The sequence below is a fragment of the Venustampulla echinocandica genome (assembly GCF_003357145.1).
Source record: "Venustampulla echinocandica strain BP 5553 chromosome Unknown scaffold_4, whole genome shotgun sequence".
Taxonomy (NCBI): Eukaryota; Fungi; Ascomycota; class Leotiomycetes; order Helotiales; family Pleuroascaceae; genus Venustampulla; species Venustampulla echinocandica.
Window position 1 is genome coordinate 1,589,196 of NW_022474209.1, and position 21,992 is coordinate 1,611,187.

Below are 21,992 nucleotides of genomic sequence, written 5' to 3' on the forward strand. Positions count from 1 at the left end.
CCCATAAGCATGCGACTTGTGCGGAATGTTCAATAACAGGTGGGCAAACGCCTGAAATACCCAGAATCCTAAGTTACGAATCGAAGGGTGTTGATGGTGGGTCGCATATCGAAGATCACCTTAAAACGGAACAGTCAATGGAAGCTCCAGCTGCTATTGCTTGTGGGCAAGAACTTGAAGCATCGGGCAGGGCCACCATTCTCGTCCGTACCAACTCATTCAAGTAGCCAACCCGGTGTGGACCCGGTACCTATTCAGTACATATCTCTTGACAAAGGATATGGCGCCGAAAATACCAGTCCATAGTAGCATATCTTCCTCTAGGGATCTCAGCCCGTTGTCATCATATATTGCAGGAGCGCTACAAGTAAATTCAACTCTGCGGCGTCGTTCTGGGATCAGAGGCCACCAAAGGCGCCATATCCTGACTGCAAATGTTGCGTTGGCAAACGCCGGCCATAATCCCATCAAACTCGCGCCAAACGAAGGACTTGCAATCGTTAACGGCGCCGCAATATCTTCAGTTATTGGTGGTCTAGCTAACATGATTCGCGCTACGTTGCGGTGCTGTCACAGGTGCTCACAGGTATTTGTGTCGAGGCTGAGGGGAGGAACCAACGAGAGTTACGACCCTTTCTTCCAACGACTCCAACTAACCACCTTGATTTATAAAGCGATAGGAATCGGATCCAGTCTTGCATCAGTGATGCAGTGTTTGAACGAGGCGAGGGAGACTTGGTTTGGTGACGCGTAGCGATCAATGATTGATGAAGGATACGGTTTGACGCGAGGAATCGTAAACGCTGGGATCAAGGACTGCAGACGTTTGGAGGGATAAGAAAAGGGACAGAGTACTCCATAGTGCTGCCACAGTAAATAGTAGATGAGAAGGGTTGCTACTACCAAACCCGCTGCATAAATCGATTAAGTTTTGCCCACAATCCGCTTTGCTCTCCATAAAGGTCTATCAATTCGGCGTCATCGCGTTCGAATCTGACCTCTATTTGCTAAGGAGCTATTTTAATTTCTAGTCACAAAATCTCCTCCAGCACTTGAAATGTTCCTGCCCCTGAATCAGTCACGTGGACACGCCAGAGCTGCCCCCCAGCACGCGTGTCTAGCGCGTAGCACAGCATCCCCTATTATGCTGTGTTTGAACTGGTTTCTTGCCACTTTTGCTAAGCCACCTGAATCTCTTGACTGTCAATCAGGAGAGTTGCTGGAGTATGGTCCAGTTTGATTGAGAGCGGCACTGGAATTGACTAAATTTGGCACCATAATAACACTGTACCCTTGCCGCCATGATGGACTACTGGACGCGCACACAGGGGGAATACTATCACCGTACACGTCTGCCAGCAATCGTGGAAATGACCATTGCATCTTGAAACCCTGTTGAAGCGCTCTCAAGAATGCCACCAAAAAGAAAAGCACCCCTCGCGGCCGCAGACGCCAACGCTCTTGCCCCCCCCCCAGCTGCAAAGAAAACAATGACGGGAAAAAAGATGGCTCAAGCTGGCGCATCTGCACCAGCAGCTGCGCCGAAGAAGTACAAATACTCGGACCCAAGTTCTGTATATGACCTCTGTTCCGTTAGCCTACTTAAACTTCCGCGTCTTCTAGCTTCCAAATCGAGATCCCGTTGAGATTGGATTCATCATGTGGGAACCACGCGAGGAGGACGACGAGGACGATACAGACGAGGGCGAGGAAGAAGAGGAAGTCATATCTGGATCACTGCAGGATATTCTAGATGGGCTAGAGAATGAGAGGACAAAGGCGTCGAACGAAGCTCTTAACCCTCCTCATGAGGTTGCTCAGGGCGCTCGTCTTCTTTCCAGTGGGGAAATACGAAGCCGAGTAGACGAGGCATCGGCTCCATACAGGGAGAAAATGGACGAAGCTAGACAGAAGTTTGTGACTGCTGGAACGATGACAGCAGAAGAGGCGAAATTGATTGTGGGGTATAATGATGAAATGAAGAAAGAACGAAGGAAGGCTAAAAAGGATTTGCAAAATGGCCTGAATGGGGTGCAGAAGGAGAAGAACAAGGCGATACATCTGGCCCTGGATCATGACGCCGCAGATACCCTGACAGTTGAAGAGGAACAACGCAGAATCACAGAGGCGTCAAAACCATTTGAGGAGAAGATGGACAAGATCAGAGGTGTGTTTGAGCAGCACAGAAGGCTGACAGCAGCAGAGACGAAGGCAATTGTGCCGAACATAGGGGATGATGCTGGGGACGATGGCAAGAATGGTGACGGAAAGACGGACAAGGACGCAGAGAAGGAAGCCTTTGTCCCCCCGAGAGTCGCTACTGATAAGGGCTTCCCAATCACTAAAGCCGGAATTGAGAGATTTTATGAGATTAATGAGGAGGTGAATAAACGTGATCCGGATATGCATAATATGTATATCTATAATGACTTCTCCGGCTATGGGGTTATAGAAGTATTGGAGAATATGGTAAGTCCATGCAGCTCCTGTCCCCAAAGTGCAGTTGCCTCAATACCACCGAATGCTACACACTGAAATAAATGGCCCTTCTGCTAACAATACATGTATAGCTTGCCGAGTTCAACAAGCTCATTTTCAAGAAAGACGTCTCCCCGTTCAAGAAATGGGCCCTGGTCGAAGGGCTCGCAACCTACCTAGGAATGTGCGACCACATGACCTTGATGAGTATGTTACTTTCCGTCAACCTCCCTTCTCCATACCCTTACCATCATATTCCCCCGGACCCCTTCCCCTTCCCCTACCCCGAACATCCCACTCTACACCGCCTAATACTTCACTAGTGAACGAGAATTCCGAAGGCATGCACGAAATATTTGATATGATGGGTGTAATATTCATCACGGCCCTCGAAATGCTTCACGAATCCGCCCTTATCGGTTCCACGTCCCCACTCCCAGATAACGTAGGGGTAATGACGTTATTCTTCCTCGACTTCATGATGAACACCGCCGCCGATCTCGATATCGAATGGGTCCATGAAATTGTTCGGTCTGCAGATATGTATTGTGTAGTACTTGATCCGTTGTTGGAACGGATTGAGGATGTTGACCAGGATGCTTTGGATGATTTGAGAGAGAGATGTGAGGAGAAGCGGGGGAGGGGATTCGCTTGGAAGACTGAGGTAAGTTGAGATCTCGTCTGACTTTTGGGAACCTAATGCTGACCTTATGGGCAATAGTATCCAAAGTTTAAGAGGGAGCACCCCGGCGGCGATCAATATGACATCACCAAGATTCCGAAGATGCAGAAAGCGCGGCATACGTTTGGTACCAAGGAGAATGATGCACTGATGAGGCGGATCATGGGCGAAGATTCAGGTGAAGATGAAGATTCAGATGAGATGGGGGAGTGGGAAGATATGGAGGATTCGGATCAAGACTAAGGTGTCTGGTTTTCATGAGGACGATCGCGATCTAGACGAGGATTTATCGTCTATTTTCGATATGTGTATTAATACTGTAGTTTTTAGGAACTCTAACTATGTACTGATGGGGGCCTGGTCACCTGTATTTTGGGGCTGCTGCGTGCGGAGAGCATTGATTAAATATGCTACCTTCCAACTGGTCCAGGTTACATGATGTTCTTAAGTATGAGTACTCATTCATGACTTTGGGTTGTTAAAGGGTAGTCACTTTAGCATTGCAATAATGTGCATGCATATATGTTAGAATAAACGGGGGGCCTCAGGGTAGAGTAAACTATAAGCCTATTGGTTCGTATATGTGATCCAGCAGAATTCGGTGCAGTCTACATTATGGCAGACTTGATGTGATGACATGGCTTCGAACCCGGAATGCCACGTTGCCTACCTAGCTAACAGTCCATAATCAGCTATTGATCATATTGTGACATACCTATGTAGACTAGTATCTGTCAAACGCAAGTGGGATTGCTTCGCAGGACTCGGAAAAAGGCCAACAAAGAAACACTCACCCATTTATGCCTAACGAAGCGCAATATCCAGTTATACCACCGACGTAACCCAACGCCTTATTTTATGAGACCCGGAAGTTTGGTCTGGATTTCCCCAAGTTACGGCCTCATTGTTGCTATGGTTGCGCTTTTTTCAAACTTGAACTAAGCCACCACCAACGAGCCGTTTAGAACTAAGAATGGCCACTTTTCCCCTTGCATTCAATAATTATTGTTAAGATCTGGGCTTGGAATGCCTCGTTAAGGCGCGGAGTAGGATGACTCAAGAATGCCAAACAATAATTGTTGACTCAATATGGACATTCGTATAAGTAGATGTGACTTGAGTCACGGCGGTTCCTCATCTCTTTTCTCTTCGTCCCTGTTTATCAGCACCTCGAACTATCTTCTTCGAACTCTTCAACAAGCTGTTACAATATTAAGTCCCGTGAACCTATATTTTGTTGCATCGGCACGCAATGCCCTCTTCCAAACTAATAGGGCAGCCTGGGGAGACTGGACCCGAGTCACCCCACTTGAGACCACAGCTCCAAACCATCCATTCGAGATATGTCTCTAATCCAAAGTATCTGTCGCAGCTGCTGAAAGAGATTTACGGTTTGGGCAATTATACCGTAGAGGTACGTTTTTCCCGTTAGTAATTCTTTGGATTTAGGAAGCAGCCCCATTAAATTCACATCTAGATGAGGCATAATGTGTATTCTATTCGTGCTCCAGGACAGCTGAGATGGGTAGGGTCTTTCGACTGGCGGCTGTGATGCCTAAACTGACTGACACTTGTAGACCGACATTGAGCGACGATGCTTCTAAACTAGCCTGGAGGGAAATGAGAGGCAGCTACTCGGAAGCATTCAATATCCATCCGAAAGACTATATTTCTAAACCTCTGAATCATGACTATAACTGTTACACTTGGTTTGGCACAACTATCTGGATTGTGGAAAGGTTGAACAGACGATGCACTTGATGGCATTCAATTTTATGAGGCTTTACTCGTGCCAGCTTAAACAAAATGCAGGGGAGATAGCGACTGGTAATCATACAAGGAGGGTTGCGCGCGCCACGTTTTGGGATGCTTGAGTCCTCGAGTTTATGCAAGCTACACTCCAGGAGCTGCATAGATATATCGGATCGAAAGATTTAAAGTGCCCAGACTGGTGTCATGCCATGAGCATCTGCCAAATTATATTCTTAGTTTTGTAGTAGTTTTCAATAGAAAAATTAGAACGTACTAAGTAGTAAGTGGTCGAGCCTATGGGAAAGAAACATGCCTTATTTAGTTTTGAGGTAGCAGTATATTTCGCCTTCACTATTATGGATAACAAGCACCATTCGTAACTCGCATGACCGGGCGGAGAATCGTAATGGTCGGAAGGGTGCCTACTATATCTCAGACGGTGGTTGTCAGCGATATTCCAAGTCAAATTTTGCGTACGAGACCTGTAAATCGGGAGAACACAAAGCAGGGCGTATCCGACTGTGCTTAACCTTCTACATGTATATGGTGTCATTTATCGCCAACAGGATTTCAATATTCAGTATTCGTAACTTCTCGGGCTGCTTCAGTTTTACCGGCTGTAATAAAGGGCAAGACGCGAATCTCCTATTTTGATAATTTGAATACCTCATTCAAGGTCATCAGCAAAGAATGAAAGAATATGAAAATATGACAATAATATAGTACTAAAACTATTATTAAGTAAAATAGTATACTCCCGTGGGTGGGAAATGTGCGATTAATTGAAATTTAAACACCAAAACTGAACCAAGAATGCTGCAATATGACCCATTTCGTGACACCATTATGATTATCCATAAGAGCACCAACTTCCCATGTACTAGTTGTATGCCAATGATGGTGGCTATTCAACGCCAAATTTAATCCTATTGATACCGTAATCCTATAACCCAGCAAATTAGAGGACCAAGAACCCAAGACTATAGAAAGTAGAATGATTGTACTCGGTGGCTGTAGATACGACCTGTTTGTCAGAAAAAGTAAAAGTAATGCGACGTTCGTCGCAACTCCGTGTAGAGGCCTAGCTGAATAGTGATTGTCACATGAACCAGTGGCTGCTAGCAAAGCAGGAGAGGCGTGATATGAAGTGCTTCAAGCCCCTTAAGCGACCCTTTAATGCAGCTGTGTCCTCAGAACCTTTGACCTGAGAATGATTTTTTTCTATATTTGAGGGGCGGTTCGCTAATTTGTTCTGCTCTTGGCGCTAGCCGTTTGAGTGTTGCGAAAACGTTGTCCACATGAGAATCGTCCCCATTGCTGTCGCCCTGAGTGATTTTAGCTCGATTTGTAACGTCGTTATTATCGTCGCCATGATTGTTACGAGTCTGAAGGATGGAAGATTTGCGATCGTTTAACGGGAGCTCATGGGGGCCATCATTGTCAACCAATGTATTACCCATTTCCTCGTCATCTGCGGGGTGGTTCATACAGACAGGAGGACCTGGTGGGTTTGGAGCAGAAACCGACTCTACGATGGACGGCGAACCAGGATCGGATTGGATAACATGCCCCCGGTTGACTTCGCTCTGCTTTTCCGTCTGAACTAGGTCGTCTAGAAGCTCATCCCGCACGATTCCCATATCATCTTCATGCCCGGATACCCCTGGTTCCGGTAACTGTTGCTGCTGCTCCTCAAAATGGACCTTCTTGGCCGGTGATTGGGGTTGTAGGCTCTGTGTCTCGGGGCTGTTATGGTCCGATGGAGAAGTTGTGATCTCCTTTATTTGGGGCAGGGTCCCAAGCAGCTGGGAATCATTCTCTAGCGGGTCGGTGTGCTTGGGAAGGGGGGTTCTGTGCATCTGACAGTGCCCCTCTTGCGAGCGGAGAGTCGACTCTGATACCTCAGAGAGGTCCGTTCCAGACCGTGTCGGAGTCACTTTTACTCGCTTCGTACAATAGTCTGGATCTGCCAAACATAAGTTGTTGAGTTCTCTAAACTTTTCAACAATCTCCTTGCAATCAGCCCTATTCTTCGGGTCCATGCGAAGAAGCCTCTTCTTTATGAACGTGAGGATATCGAATAGAAAATCATAGCAATTTTGGTGCTCAGATAGAGTCTGAAATTCCTGGATATTAGGCAGGTCAGCATCACGAAGCACCAAAGACCAGTGTAAGACCTGATTGACTTACATCGGCGACGGAAACCTTGGCTCTTGCGCCCGTTTGCAAGTTTACAAATTTGAAGAAGACGTCCTCAGGGATTTTCCCGACGTCCTCGGGGATTTTCCCACGGTCATCTGCTGTTCGCGCCTCGGAAAACCTATCAACTTCCTCCCACCCAAGAAGATACCAAGCGACGAACTGGAGAAGAACACAGCCCAGAGTCCAGATGTCGAAGCTAGGTGAGACCATCTTGGCAACGTCGTATTCTGGGGGCCGGTAAGTTGGCGATACTGCAACAGGTCCGAAGTGAGATTTCGACCTTGTTCTATGAAACCGGGTTAAGCCGAAATCAGAAATTTTCAGCACTCCCAAGCTGGTTAGATCTGTATCCTGGTATGCCTTAAACCAGAGGATGTTTTCTGGTTTGAGATCGCCGTGTCTTCCGTGGATTTGATGACCAGATGAGTTAGATAAGCCATCCGTAGATGATCTATCTGCTGTGTGAATCATCATTAGTCCTTGCACGATTCCAAGGCATTGTCCGGAGAACCACACGGCCATATTACGATCTCGTTTAAGATGAGACGGCTGAGGGTACAATTTCCAAAAGTCTAGCAAATTGCCATCCGCCCAAGGGAAGAGAAGGTAGAATTGCTCGCGCCATTTGAACGTGACTAGAAGCTTAATGAGGTGTAGATGGTCCTTTTTGCTGACTCGCTTCAAGTTCGAAACTTCGGCCTCAAACGCCTCGTAGTTATTGAGGCGTAGGCGTTTGACGGCATAAGACGGATTATCTTTAGAAGGGGTCTGTTTTGCAATGTTAGTCAAACTCAGACTAAATACAGATACCGGATAATAAAGATAGGTTGAGGCGTACCGAGTCTCCGCAACCGTTATGATGGGCAGGATGTATCTTTACTCTCCAAACGTCACCGTAACCGCCCGCGTTCCCGCGTTTGCCTTCGTCGTCTTCTATATACGGAAGGACTATGCGGTGTTCTTCAAAATTGTAATGTTGCACTTTTTGGTTTGGTTTCGTGCTCAGATGAAAGTAAGGGGCAATAAGTTGCCATTGGTAGTTGTTGAAGGATTCGCGTTCAGATAATCTCCATTTATTAAAAAGCTGGATGGGGCGTAGTTTGCCGTCGCTTCCCTTCCTATCCAATTGACGCGAGCCCGGGTATGGCCCATTCGAGAGTATGAAGGGTAGGTCATTGTCGTGGAGGCCCTCCTGGATGAAGTTTACAATTTCCGGATATTTCTCCATCAAACCTAGGATTGCAAAGATCTTCTTCCTTGTCGTTTCCTTGTCCGGAAATTTCGACATCGAACACGACGGAACAGCCGACGGCGACGCTACTTTCCAGACATCGTCTGTCAACGAGTCTAGTTTGTCAGGCGGGACTACCTTTACGTCAAGGCGGCTAAGTTCCCACCGGACCCGGCTCCTAGTAACAATCCTGTCTAGGGCATCAATAGGCAAGTATTCCTCCTTACCTCCTGCGGCAGACTCTCGAAGGGCGGCGCGTATGGACATCCCTAAGTGATCTTCTTCCGGAGGCTGATATTCCAAATTGTCCCACTCAGCCTTATCCTGTGGGGTGCCCAGGCATTGACCACGAACATCAGCTTCCCTAAGCGCAGGGCAACCGGCCGTATCTGTAAGGCCGGCCCCAAGGTGGGCGACCAGGTCGGTTGTCGACGCTCGAGAATCGTTGCTGAACAATACATCGCTAGATGGCTGATTATCTGCTAGATACTGGGCATTGCCAAGGTCATTGACAACGGTACTATGCGATGGCGCAGAACTCTGCGGCTTTGTGTGATCAAGCAGGTCTGCTCCGGCTCCAGGAACACTCAGTTGTAGGGCGGGGTTCCAGGACACGAGGCCTGATCCCTTGCTAGACGGGCGTGGTTGGGATTCAGAAATCTGGCGCTGTCAGCTGGGTCAGGTAGGGGGCAGCTTATGCGACATGCGTTGGAGCCTTGCCTTTGACTGTCAGGCTGGGCGGCGGAGTCAAGTTCAGTTGGGCAACTTGACTTGACAGACGGGCGTGTCTGCTGCGTCTCGGACTCTGGCTCCATTTGATCAGCCAATATCCATCTAAATTCGTGCTAAGATAAGTTGGAAACCCAGTGGACCAGCGCCTACTATATCCATCAGCCATCCTACAGCAGCGGAGGGTTTAACATCGCTAGCAGTCGCAGCCCAGAGCCTTGCGGCTCTGCTCGAGCACTCCGTACGCGTGAAGTTTTAAGGCCCCCAAGCGCCACAGCGCGTGAAGGAAGGCATGACGGCCAGTGGATCAGCGGAATACACTAGGACTATCGACCGGCAAAGGTCTTGCTATTTGAGGGTTGTGGGCGAAGTCGGCAAATGCGGCAAGAATTCCTTTTCGTCCCCGAGGGATGGTTGTTCAGCTCGACAGCGACGTGACGCCGCATATCTATTCCTAGTGAAACAACTGATGGTGGGGTGTCGAGGATTGCGAATTGAACCTATCCAATTAAGCCATTACCGCCGGAGAACTTTCAATATGACCGCGATGTAGCATCGGGATTCGGCCATGCCCCATAAAGCAGAGGCACTCGAGAAGTTGTAAATTTTCAATGCTGGTATGAGCACTGGGAAGTACTGAGTTGCACTTGCACTCTGTAGGGATCCGTAATTACCGTGTAATTTGGGGCATTTGGCTCCGTTGGGATCAGATCGGTTCTCTTGCAAACCATTTATGCCGCTGACGCAAAAGGTTGTTAGGAAAGATGCAAGAAACAAAACCGCCAGTGCCCTCGACTCCCCTCAAGACTTCAAGTCCAATTGCTACTCCACGCCTAGTCACCCGCCAGACCAAACTAGCTTAAACTTCAAGGGAGTGCACAGTCCAGACTACCCGACACTTGTGTTGATCGGCCGGGGCGTGTAGTGGTTCAAGTCCGTAGCGCGAAATGGACACACACAACCGAAGCAACCAGATTAACCGGATTATCGAATATCAACAGCGACGACGTTAGTCCAGTCAAGCTTGTTGAGACACTCGATAAAAGGTTTGGGAAGGGTGGTTAAAAAGTAGAAGCTGGCCGAGATATCCTGCATTCCCCAGCCATTAGGGATTCGACCTAGCCATAGGTCCATAAGTATTCCCTTGTGACGATCACCAATGATAGGCTTTTCGTACGAGTACGCAGCTCCTTCCCACTAATATTTGGACGAATGGCCGCGACGCGCTTCCTTTGTTATATTTTCCATAACAAGGATAGGAGTAGAGGTACAGCGATATACGATACGAAATGGCGGTGTTCAGAAAGAAAGCAAAATAGCCTATATAACACACTATACACTCTTGGAGGCACTGTTCTTTTTAGTTCCAAAGTATCTTCGCTCTCTTGGTGATCTGCTGGATCCGTTCCAGTTTTCTAGATGCAGAAACAAACTTATAAGAGAAATGGCGGTGCCCTCGAGAATTGGGCACAAGCCAATACCGCGGTGATATTTGCGTAAAAAGTTGGCAACACGAGAGGAGGTCCGACTTGATATACGAAGTACCTTTGTAACGTGTAATGATTAGCTTAATCGGAGACACGCTTAGCCTGATTAGTTATAACTAGGCGAAGCCCGTGCCAAGCATGCGCGGGCCGCTGCCCGTGCCGATGCATAGACCAAGGCGCTTACTCGGGGCTTCCCGCGTCGTGCACCAGCTACTCTACGCCCAAGTAAGACGTTCTCGAGCGATATTACGAAGTTAACCCTCCCTAGACTTCACTAGAAACTCCTAAAAGCATTCTCTCGAGCACAGTCCGATTACATTCCCGAGGATACGGACTTGAGATTTGATGCTCTATTCTCAGCACGGTCCTTGCGAAAATACCAACTCCATGGACCTTGGGGATGAGGCTGTGCAGTAGCTGTTGCCTTCAAGGATGGCACGAGGGCACTGCCCAGTGGCGCCCCATTACTGCTGCATTGTCTGTCGCCCCCGAAGGCTTGCTCAAACTATTCCATTGTGCTTGTGGTCATTGGGACCGATATTCAAACCTTTCAGCAGGCCGTATCCTCAAGACCTGTACCGCTGCCTGCCTCAAGACAAGACCGACCCAGTCTCATAGTCTGGCGGCTGTACGCCCGCCCTCAACTCTATTCCTCTCTCCTCACATTTTTGCAATTCAAACGGAACACCAACATCACTGCCCACCCGCCACCAGCCACCAGCGCTTGGAACGCGCATGGCATGGGAAGCATTTCGATATATTCCCAGAAGCAGGCCATACGGTGGTTGCAAATCCCTTGCCCTTTTGCAGGCTTGTGTCTTCGGTGATCATTCTAGTGGTTGCACATCAGTTCCCGATTGTTCGGCATGCCCTTCTTTTTCGGGAGCCGGTGATTCAGCCAAAGTAGGCCAATGTAGGCCGAGTCATTAGGATTCGTAGCCTGTCGTTTCTTGACAGTATCGAGTCAGCTGGCTTTTCCCAGCTAAAGTCAAGGCATACAGTTAATTTTCGTAAGGAAATCTAACCATGAGGCACTCTACCCACAGTCGCCCCTTCCATGGATCTCACCCTCCATTAGTATATCTTGCGTATAATGTCCACGCACCTGGTTACCGTGAGATCACGACTTGGTTCCATCTAACGATACTATACGTCAGATCAGATTTCCATCATACAGTCATTCTGTTGAACTTCCTGTTTATATTACATTTCTTCAACTCATAACTACACCACGACCGTACGATTGAAACGACGCGCTTCATGTCAATCCACGCTGACGTTGCCGACGAAGGCATCATTATGGTGGAGAAGAATGAGTTGCATACCAAGTATGCTACTCCCCGGAGACTTTCTCAGGTCCTCAAGGACCTTCTCGGAGATAGTGCCGAGTTCCAAGTGGAGGTAAGGAAGATAATAAACCGAGTTTATTCTCAAAACGCAGGAGTATTCGAACTTACCATTTCCCTAGATGCGCCACAATGTCTACAACATCAAGTCCTCCAAACCCCTCGACGTAGTACGTCCCGCCCTCTCCAAGCAATAAATCATACAAAAGTGCGGAAAGCTGATCATGATCTGGTGGACTTACAGGAAATTTTGTTCAACAAATGCCAAGGACTTCACGGACGATGTTCATAGGCGTAGACTTAGAGTTCTGGCCTCTCCTAATCGAGCGGTGAGGTATACCTGACGTTCAATTGATCAGATGGTGCGCACCCGCTTCTCCTGGGAGTTACAGGAAGAGTTTAGGAAGCCTACAATGAAGTCGCCTTTACGAGCCATGGCATAGATTAAAAACCAGGTTGATCCTACTACGCTAGCCCATTTAAACTACGTACTACTTGAAGTCACGCAGCCTACTCTAAATTCTCGAATCGCTATGTTCCCCCGCCGTGTTCCCTCTACATAGCGATACGGTTTTGACGGTATTCCTGATATGGCGACAGAATGACGGCCATGTGGTGTTTCTTTTTTCTCTTGGGAGGCAACACCTTTCTTCCTTATACCATTTGTCCTAGTTCATTATTACTCTCTCTTTATTTTTCGTGGTCGACATGTATTAGCCCCTTAGGATAGAATGGGCCAGAATGGCGTATTGGGTTTGAGGAGGTTAATTTTGATTTTGTTATTTCCACAGAATCTGGAGTTATAGCTGAGTAGTTCGCATGGATAATATCCACAAGAAGCTCATATCTTCAAAAGCATAGACAGCTCAAAAATGATTCTATTGTATTAAGCCGATCAAAGCTCGGCGGCCCCTCCAATTTAGGCGTACTTGTACGCAAGCGCAAACTCGAGATTTCTTTTTGAGTCCACAACCAAATGCGCCCTTGGATCCTGAGAAAGTGGATGCGGCCCTGAAAATATTATTAGCTTCACATCCTCGAAATTTTCAGCCCTCAAATTGAATCGCAACAGATAGCCCCGACACCAGCCAGCCGCAGCCGGAAATTGCCATTCGGTCCAATGCGGAGGCTGATGAAGCGATAACTCCTCATAGCTTCAGATATGAACCGCCGCTAACCTCATACATGAGAGTCAGACCCCCATTTAATTTGGTGTTTAGTGGCTTGATTGGGACAACATGTAATATTCATGCGTGCCCCTGAAACATCAGGCTTTCTTCTTGGGCTTTCTAGCTAAGCAGCGACATGTGCCTAGCTTAGTGCTGTGCGAGCTTGCCTTGTATCTAGGTAGGTGATGTGATAATAACAGCACAGAGCCTTATGCCATTTCACTAGTTGGACAATGTCATAGCCCGAACCTGCCAATATCGCTCAAATGCCATTCACAACGTCAGAATTTGGGTGCGGTACCTAAATAGGTATGTCTATTCGTGTTTGTATTCACGGTGCCCCTGTCGGTGGTAATCGACGCAAAAATGCAAGAGGTGTTCGCTAGATTAGCGGTGTAAGTAAATCCTCGACGCTCCTCGCAGCTTCGGAGCTAACTGGCAAAAGATATGCAGCAGGGTTTGTTACATTTCTCGGCAGCATCAATAATCTAACGGGCAGCTACTCGGCATGATATGGGATCTACGAGTGGTCGGTGCCAGGTTGCTTTCCTTAACATAGAAACATGGCAGGGGGAGTGGGGAGTGGGGAGTGGGGAGTGGGGAGTGGGAGCCGGCCAGAAAATCCCTTGATGAGTCTGCACCCAGATATAGGTGGCACTTGCTTCTATACCTCAGGATGTGGAGGGGTATAAAGCCAATTGTAAATAAAGTTATATCACTTGAGAATTTTCTATTTTGATATGCTTGCTATCAGGTTAACTGCTAACCACTACGTACAAGTTAACCAACCTCATCCCACTTGTAAACTATACTCAGAGAAAGGTTGAAAGGGTCAAGGACTAAGCCAGTCGCTCCTTTGGAGCATCAGCACTCTCGGCTAGCAGAGAACCGGTTGCTTTTTTACTAGTTTATTCAGTTTGAACTGATGTGATTGTAAGCTCTTTTGTTCTCGGTTATCGATGTGCTTTGGTGAGACAGATGACTTACTGGGTATGGAAAGAGGTGTTTTTGATTCGTAGAGGGTGATGCACAAAAGGTCAGCGTGCAAAGGGAGAAATACTAATCTCGAGTTGGTAAAGTGAATTGTACAGAGGCACAAGTATGTGCATCAGAAGTTGTTAGAATATGTGGAACATTCGGGTTTTACTACCTTTTGTCTGAGTCACAGTACTACACCACACACATTTAATTACAAAACAAGGCTTCCACCTTGATTAATTAGACTAAGATTATACCATCCTTCATATTAGGGCTGTTTGATCCTCACAGGTGGGTTTTCGAGATCTAGACGGACGATATACAACGAAATACCACCAAGACCCGATTGTCAGGAAGGTAAAGAAAACAGTGACAACCACATATATCCAGACATATCTTGATACAACCGCACCATCCGAGCCCAACCAGTTAAAAAATGTCATCGAAAACACGGTCTAGGGATAAATACATGTCAGTGACGAGTCCATCCAAGTGTAGAAGGGGTTTTACCGCAAAGAAAGTGCCCGGAAGGAAGACCATTGTGACAAGAGCAATAGATCTCATGTGCTTGGATTCCCGGCCCGTCGCTAATGCAATTTCAACGGTCGTTTCACCTTGAGCCTAATCAAGTTAGTTTCTGGTGAAGCTCAGCGTTACCAAGAGGTCGTACCCATTGGGTTGCCATGGCCATCCCGTCGACTCTCATAGTACAATCCCGGATCTTGTCATCGTATTCGTCACTGATCCCCTGAATTCGATATTTGATCTTGTCTCCAACCCATCGCATATGCTCCTTGTCAACTTCACGACGCTGCTGGGCTATCAAGTTTCCATGCACTTGGGGAGGTCCTTGAAATTCTTTCCCGCTACCCATTCCCTGAGTATGTTCTCCATGGATTCCTGGTTGCTTCTCAACCAGTCCGTCTCCGGCAGGATTAATTGATCCATCGCACGAAAAGTCCGATACCTCAGAATGCTTGGACAATAGCGATCCGCTAGCCTTGAAATCTCTTAAGCTGCTTGACACTTCACATATACCGTCACTAGTTCCAAAGCTCGTACGTGCAACTACTCGATCAGATTTAGTAAGTTTGAACACTGTGGTCTTGAGTTCGTCCGCATGATTGCTCATCTTAACTAGCTGGGTGTTCCAACTTATCAGTCCGTTTCTGAGGTATGTCGTGTCTAGCCACGCAGATCTCTTCTCCTGATTTCGCCTTTCTACCTCGGAATCCAGCATACCTTCTCTGTCCGACTGGATGTCCAGCTCTAGTATCTTGGTCTCCAGCTCGTCAATCGTGGCTTCTACGACATGCACGTGTCTAGACCTTTCGAGTTCTGCGAATATCCCCGGCATAAGAAGGGGATGGGCAGCTTCGGCCGTAGCAAAAGTCAAGCGCTTCACAATCTCCTCTTCCACCGACAATGGGCATCCAAACAAAATAGCAAAGGTCAAGCCGCAATGAGGGAAGTACGTAGCGGTCAGCGCGAGATCCATCTCCCATGCATTACTACTGCGGCAATTGTACACTATTTAGAAAGTTAGACATATGGCTAGTTCTGTCGACTGTCACAAGAGCCCACCATAGGCAGGATATGCTTGCCGATCGGGTCCCCCCATCTCGATTGCTGCACTAGAAAATACCGGAATATCCGCACGGCTTATGTCCCGAGCTATCGAACTATGGGTGTAGAATTTCTTGGTGATAAGTCGGAATATGTGTTTTGAGAATGGCAATGTCCGGACACTCTTTCGGCTACTCATATTCGCACTCCCTATGCTTGGGTGCGCTGTTCGAACTTTCTCAGCTAATGACGCAAATGTCAGAGTCCTCTGCGTAGTGGGCCGCCCTGGCATCTCTGCGTTGATGCGGTCAAGCCAGTCATCAGAGTGGACTTTCTTCATGCTTCCGAACAACGGTTCTCCGGTGCGTTTGGCCAAACTTTACACACCAGGTTAGTTTTGCCAGATCGATTTAAGAGGGAGAATTCTTTACATCAGTACCAGGCCGGATACCGACCCATTGATATCCGGACGTTCCTGTGAAGAGGTCAGTTACACCCGTTTCTCCGATGCCCCATTTCGAGGACAAGGCCGTCATCCTTGCCTTATCAATCCAATTATCCCATTCTTGTTCCCCCTCTAATGACCAAATCTCGGGTTTCTATGAGTGTTAAGCACTGATATCCCCTCGAGGGCGTCTGGAGACTGCACCTTCTCGCCCCCAAGCATCCGTACGACCGACACAGGTTTCTCCTCATACCTGAAGACAGTATCCAGATCTTTGTCACTTAATCCCGCGTTATCGCGGGCCCAATCCATAATTGACTGCAAAGGACGCGTTCAGATATAATGTGGCTGCGGTTCCGACCTCTTCGCGATAGCTTCGAACAAGATGTTGTCGCGACGTGGCGCAGTCTACTACGAGTACGTACATAAATGTCGAACAACACGGCCTGGTTCTGCAGGTTACAAGAAACCCTCACCAGTGAGTGAGGTTCCACTACGTGGCGCAATTGCTTACCGGGCGCAAAAAAGATGCCCCATAGAGTACGACGTACATAACACCATGCCACCATCAGCTATCAGCTATCATAATATCGCCTTGCTTTCCGCCTATCAATATGCCCGAATACTTCGTACGACGCCACCGAATGCTACTCAGCACCGTGGCACGCTACACTCTCGCAAATGGTGACAACAAAAAATTTGCCAATCGTGAAATATTTCATGTAACATTGTGGCAATGAGTACTCGAGTGCCTGCTCAGGTCTCATTCGCATATACCTAGATGTTATATTCAACATCTCAACATCTCAACTACAATACCTCCATCTTTTGCTCTTAAGAAAGTCTTGCGTTCGTCGACCACTTGCGTGATGGCGATCGCTATCGTCCGAGCCACGTACACAGAACAGAACGCTCTAGAGATATTCTTTACAGAGCTCTTTGGCCGGGGCCAGTCACAGGTCGTGGTAAGGAGGCACTGATGCGTTCTTAAACATATACTTATTAACGAAGTTTTATTAGTGGAAACGTGGTAGATACCAATGTACAGTTCCTCGGCCTCTGAAACTGGTACGTTAGGGGGCATTGTAGCCATCATTTTGATAGTCGCTGACCGATTCGGGTAAAGCAAGAAATCGAGGCGCTCCATCAGACAGTCCAAGTTCAGCACTACGAATAAGCATGATGGATGTCGCATCTGCCACTCGCACCCAGTCGCGGATACAAGTTGTGGGAGGACGGTTTTGAATTTCGGTGGCTGAGGGAATTCTAATGGTTACCTTCCTGTAGCCGAGGATTCCGCGACAGCACTCGACGGAAACACAGAAGGGGGATTATATCTCGAAAGCTACATCAATTGTGACATTCCAGCCATTTTGGCCCATAAATCCTGATATGCTATGCACATCCCAATTTTGATCTCCACCATCCCATCGACGATGAAGCAATCACCTCCGGGCGTCTTCCCTTCTCTGTGCCCGTCCGCCCCGCTAGAAGCTTATTCCTTCACAAAATGAGGCTCTCCCCTGCCAACCTGGCCCTTCGAGGCGTTCTACAGCCTTGAGATATCAGCCCGAGCGCCACGACCCCAGGGCTTGATGGTATGCGGTCTCACGGGGTCAGATATTGCCTCAGCCTTGCTGCAGCGGCCAGTGCCGCTAAATGAAATAGCCAACGAGTGGATGAATTTATTTACACCCCTGGCTAAGTGCCCTATAGTAGATACTCGGTATTGCTTTTGCTACCCAGTTACAGAAAATGGCACTACACCATTACAGACCAAGGGGTAACATTTTCTCAAGTTTGAGGACATCTCCAGAGACACAATCGTCAAATTGAGGCCTCGAGCCTTGAAAGCCTAATCAAGGCGGACACGCAGAAGCTCAACTACCTGCCATAGTCTAATTAGGCAGATAAATGGGATAAATAGCATGAATAACTTGAATTATTCATGGCTTTAGGGAGGGGGGGTAAGGCCTCACTTAATAAGACATGCCTCGCTCCAGGCAAGGCTTTTTGCCTACCTAGCCGTTGCCACTTCAAAAGTCTACAGTTCCTTGCGGGCATTTCTCTACGGCCCAAGTCAGGACCCCTATTGTCAATCCATTTGCTTCCCTGAATTGTGTTGATTGTACACTATACCAGCCTACTTTAGGCGCCCTCTCACCCGAAAATTTTCATTACATGGACGAGTCTCCGGCAAGCCAAAACGGGGTTCCCCATCCACCACAGATCTTTATCAATGAACAGCCATACCGAAGCTCCACATTTCTAATGAATAGCCCCAATAATGGCCTGCCCATAATTGAGGAAGGTGACGAGGCTCCACTGGATGAATTGCTTCGAAAGTACGAGATCGAGGGCGCAGATGATCCTAATGCCGGTTTCTGGACCCTTAAGCTATTACATCACATCCTATCAGAAGACCGAATCTTAGCCGAACTGAAGACTTACAAACTGGGGAATGCCGAGACTTACCTCAAGTCTATTCGACCACCAGCCAACCAGCATATAGGACCAACTACCCAGACATACCTCGTGACCTTTGCTCTTTTGGTTTTACTTGAGCGAGGAGACGAGATTGGCAAATTCATCCAGGACAAAGTATCCGATCAAAATCTGCCTCTTATTCGTCATGAGGCTACGATCAAAGGAAAAGTAAACCTCTGTCACAAAACTCTTCCTAATCATCCATTAGTGTGCTTTCAAGGATGGAAGACTCACGAGAAGGAGGCATTTGAGAGAAATCAGTGGCGGCTCCTGGTCCCATACTTTGATCTCGACGGCAACTTTAAGGCAAAGCACTCCACCTTCGATGATAGAACTATTCTACCGAGGTGTAAAAGGGGTGAACATTCGCCTTCTTCTTCTTCGCATCCATCACAGGGGGAAGGGGGCTACGCAGTTGTGTCCTGCATCAAAATTCACCCGTCCTGTCATGGGTTTGATGACGTCCTTCTTAAGGTAAGCCAATGCCTTTAATTGAGAAGAGAGCCGTAAGCAGAGTAGAGCTCATATAATATTTGCAGATTTGCGTAAAAGGTGATCTTTTTGCCTTAAAGATGCTTCATGACACGGATTTCAATAGCGACAAGCAATTCCAAAACGAAATACAGCAGTTGCAACGATTTAACGGTTTGCTACATGCCCACTTCGTAACTCTTTTGGCTACCTTTACCTTCCGGAGAAACCGCTACTTCCTTTTCCCGTGGGCAGACGGTACTCTTGAGCAATACTGGGCAACACATAAGCCAAAACCCGAATTAAACATCCGCACAGCTCGGTGGGTTTCTAAGCAGTGCTTAGGTATTATGACCGCAATAGATATTATCCATAATCCAAATCACCTACAGAATCTAGATGTACAGAGATACGGTAGACACGGCGATATTAAACCGGATAATATCCTATGGTTCTGTTCTTCTAACGATCCGATGGGAATTCTTGTTATATCCGACCTGGGGTTATCATCCTTAAATCGCGACACCAGCCGATCGAACATTCCAAATTTCAAGATTCCCGCAGTCCCTGGTTACCGACCACCAGAGTGTGATGTCGAAGGCGGAACAATTTCTCGAGCTTATGATATATGGACCCTGGGCTGCCTCTTTTTGGAGCTACTTACCTGGCTGCTGGGCGGTTCGGAACTCGTAGATAAATTTGAGGAGGAGCGAAAATCGGAATACATTACAGGATCGATAAACAACATATTCTTCGACCTTAAGAAAATCAATGGGCGGGCCGGCTATGTCGCGCAGGTCAAGACTCAAGTGACAGAGGTTAGTTCGCAGAAGGCATCAGGGATATCATGGCTACTCGTATAGTGACTGATACCTTTACAGTGGTTCAACAAAATGCGCCTTCATGAAAAGTGTCCCAAATTTATTCACGATGTTCTCGATGTTATCGAAAACCAGATGCTCATTGTCCTATCCCAAGATCGGAAAAGAGCCTTGTCTTGGGAACTAAAGGAGAGGTTCGAACAGATTCACTTGAAATGCATGGACGACAGCGACCAAGGCTATTGTATCAGGGGCGTTCCTATCCAGCGTGATGCCAGATCCGCATCCGTGGTTGAAGCTAATTTGAACGATATTGCTAAACTGACAATATCTGAACATCGACCAGACTTGCCAACCCACGATATAGCTCGCGACGGAGAGGCGAGGAAATCAATGCTACCAGAGGATTTGAAGAATATGGATAAGATCTTAAGTAAATTGTAGTACGATTTAGGCTGGAAGTCATTTAGTCCCGTTTAGGTCGGAGAAATAAGGGAGTAGGGAAGTGTTTCTAAATAAAATTAAAAATTCAATTAATTACCTAAGAAGTTAAGTTTGATTCGAGAAACACCCTAATCTACCTCGTTTCGATTTTAATTTCTAGTATTGATCGCCGAGACAAGGTGGTGGACTCGTGGCTCATATATCGCAGGTAGATATTAGGTTATTATTAAATGATCCGAATAGCGGGTTCATCCAGATAACGCGGGTAAGAACGGCATATTGCAGCGGAGTATTAGTGATGCTTAGACTACACATCACTTGAAGTCTAGTCCACATTAGGAAACCACCACAGAGATATACAGTCGATTTTATCAGCTTTGGACAACTGTCTCGACAAGATGGAATAAGATCTTCACCAATCAATATGGGTTATAGATGCACCATGTAGGGAAGGTGGGATCAATTAACATATGGAAGTGATGTAGAAACCCGGTTCTTGAGGTTGAGAAAAAGGAACGCAATTTTTGGCCGGTGCCATTGAGGTGGAGGAACCACATGTTGATCTTGCATCTGATATAATTGATAAAACCCAGCCATCGCTTCTCTACCTGCTAAATTGAAGAGCGATCAATGTAATCCGTCTTCATCAGGGACATCTTCGACTTTGTAATCGATCAGCGGATTGACTATCATAGATAGCTATCTCCAACAGCCGGGATAGACAGAAGCCGAGGGGGCAGTCCCATTCTAAAAAGAAAAGTAAACATAGAACGTAAATATACACAACAGCGCCTTTAAAGTTCCCAGTACCGCGCTGAGGAAAATACTCCCTCTCCCACCCTAAATATTTGCAGAATAAGACTTTCTCAAAAGCTTGAACAGGTGCAGTGCCCCTGCTCACTCAGAGTCGTCCTCACCAGTCTCCTCATTCTCATTGGCACCCTCGTTATTCCCTGGGGCGGCTGTTGCAGTTGCTCCCGAATCAGTTGCAGTTGCTTCTGTGGCAGTCGCAGTCGCAGTGGCTCCCGAATCAGTTGCAGCTGCTTCTGTGGCAGTCGCAGTCGCTTCCGAATCAGTTGCAGTGGCTCCCGAATCAGTTCCAGTGGCTTCCGAATCAGTCCCAGTTGCTTCCGTGGCAGTATCAGCTGGTTTGGTAGCATTAACAGTGGGAATAGCCTCAGTAGTCGCTGTAGGTTCAATAGGTATCACTGTCTGGGTACCAATCGACGGCTTTACAGTTCCCACGGGAATAGTTGGCTTCCCATGATGGGTTGGCTTCCCATGATGGGTTGGCTTCCCGTGATGGGTTGGATGAACACCACCACACCCTCCCTTCTTTGTTTTGTGAGCATGGCCAGTCCTTGTCCTTTTTGGGCCACAATGTCTCGCAGTACCCGAACCTGTGCACTTAAATCTAGGTCTCTCGTTGTTTGGTAACGGAACCGAAACCCCGCGTCTTGCATGAGTGTCCGTGGACTCGCCTCCTAGTGCAGTCATCCGTGGCTCTGCGGATGATGTTGTCGTGCCATTATGTTCGGCTGTACATCCGATGGAGTGAAATCCCTTCTTTCTAGTGTGTGTTTGAAAGCCGCTATTTGATGTGTGGCCGTGGGGGTGGGGGCTTCCATCGTGTTGAGCATCTTGAGCAACTTGGGCAATTGGTGTGCCGGCAACTGGAGGCACACCAATGGTTATCACAGGGTT

At 47.5% G+C, this 21,992-nt stretch overlaps 6 protein-coding genes across 6 annotated transcripts in view; 3 read left to right on the forward strand and 3 right to left on the reverse strand.

The window, feature by feature from the left end:
- Positions 1-1,412: 1,412 nt before the first annotated feature.
- On the forward strand, positions 1,413-3,403 carry BP5553_06830 (Uncharacterized protein; the record flags this gene model as incomplete). The annotated part of the gene is made up of 5 exons (XM_032015453.1): positions 1,413-1,574; positions 1,624-2,469; positions 2,571-2,685; positions 2,802-3,142; positions 3,200-3,403. The coding sequence occupies 5 exons, from the start codon at positions 1,413-1,415 to the stop codon at positions 3,401-3,403; spliced, it is 1,668 nt and encodes a 555-aa protein (XP_031868874.1).
- Positions 3,404-6,102: 2,699 nt separating this feature from the next.
- BP5553_06831 (uncharacterized protein) lies at positions 6,103-9,243 on the reverse strand (the record flags this gene model as incomplete). Its single annotated transcript, XM_032015454.1, has 4 exons — positions 6,103-7,038; positions 7,103-7,882; positions 7,953-9,011; positions 9,049-9,243. 4 exons carry the CDS (start codon positions 9,241-9,243, stop codon positions 6,103-6,105), a joined length of 2,970 nt encoding a protein of 989 aa, XP_031868875.1.
- Positions 9,244-11,821: 2,578 nt separating this feature from the next.
- Positions 11,822-12,104, forward strand: BP5553_06832 (uncharacterized protein; the record flags this gene model as incomplete). Its single annotated transcript, XM_032015455.1, has 2 exons — positions 11,822-11,962; positions 12,030-12,104. The coding sequence occupies 2 exons, from the start codon at positions 11,822-11,824 to the stop codon at positions 12,102-12,104; spliced, it is 216 nt and encodes a 71-aa protein (XP_031868876.1).
- Positions 12,105-14,483: 2,379 nt separating this feature from the next.
- On the reverse strand, positions 14,484-16,377 carry BP5553_06833 (uncharacterized protein; the record flags this gene model as incomplete). The annotated part of the gene is made up of 5 exons (XM_032015456.1): positions 14,484-14,675; positions 14,725-15,584; positions 15,639-15,997; positions 16,060-16,095; positions 16,319-16,377. The coding sequence occupies 5 exons, from the start codon at positions 16,375-16,377 to the stop codon at positions 14,484-14,486; spliced, it is 1,506 nt and encodes a 501-aa protein (XP_031868877.1).
- Positions 16,378-18,246: 1,869 nt separating this feature from the next.
- On the forward strand, positions 18,247-20,288 carry BP5553_06834 (uncharacterized protein; the record flags this gene model as incomplete). Its single annotated transcript, XM_032015457.1, has 3 exons — positions 18,247-19,026; positions 19,092-19,841; positions 19,905-20,288. The coding sequence occupies 3 exons, from the start codon at positions 18,247-18,249 to the stop codon at positions 20,286-20,288; spliced, it is 1,914 nt and encodes a 637-aa protein (XP_031868878.1).
- Positions 20,289-21,185: 897 nt separating this feature from the next.
- Positions 21,186-21,992, reverse strand: part of BP5553_06835 (uncharacterized protein) — a gene marked incomplete at both ends in the record, with an annotated part of 1,356 nt that continues 549 nt past the window's right edge. Inside the window, one exon of the mRNA XM_032015458.1 lies at positions 21,186-21,961. Coding sequence (XP_031868879.1) covers positions 21,186-21,961 — 776 coding nt within the window. The remainder of the gene's footprint in view (positions 21,962-21,992) is intronic.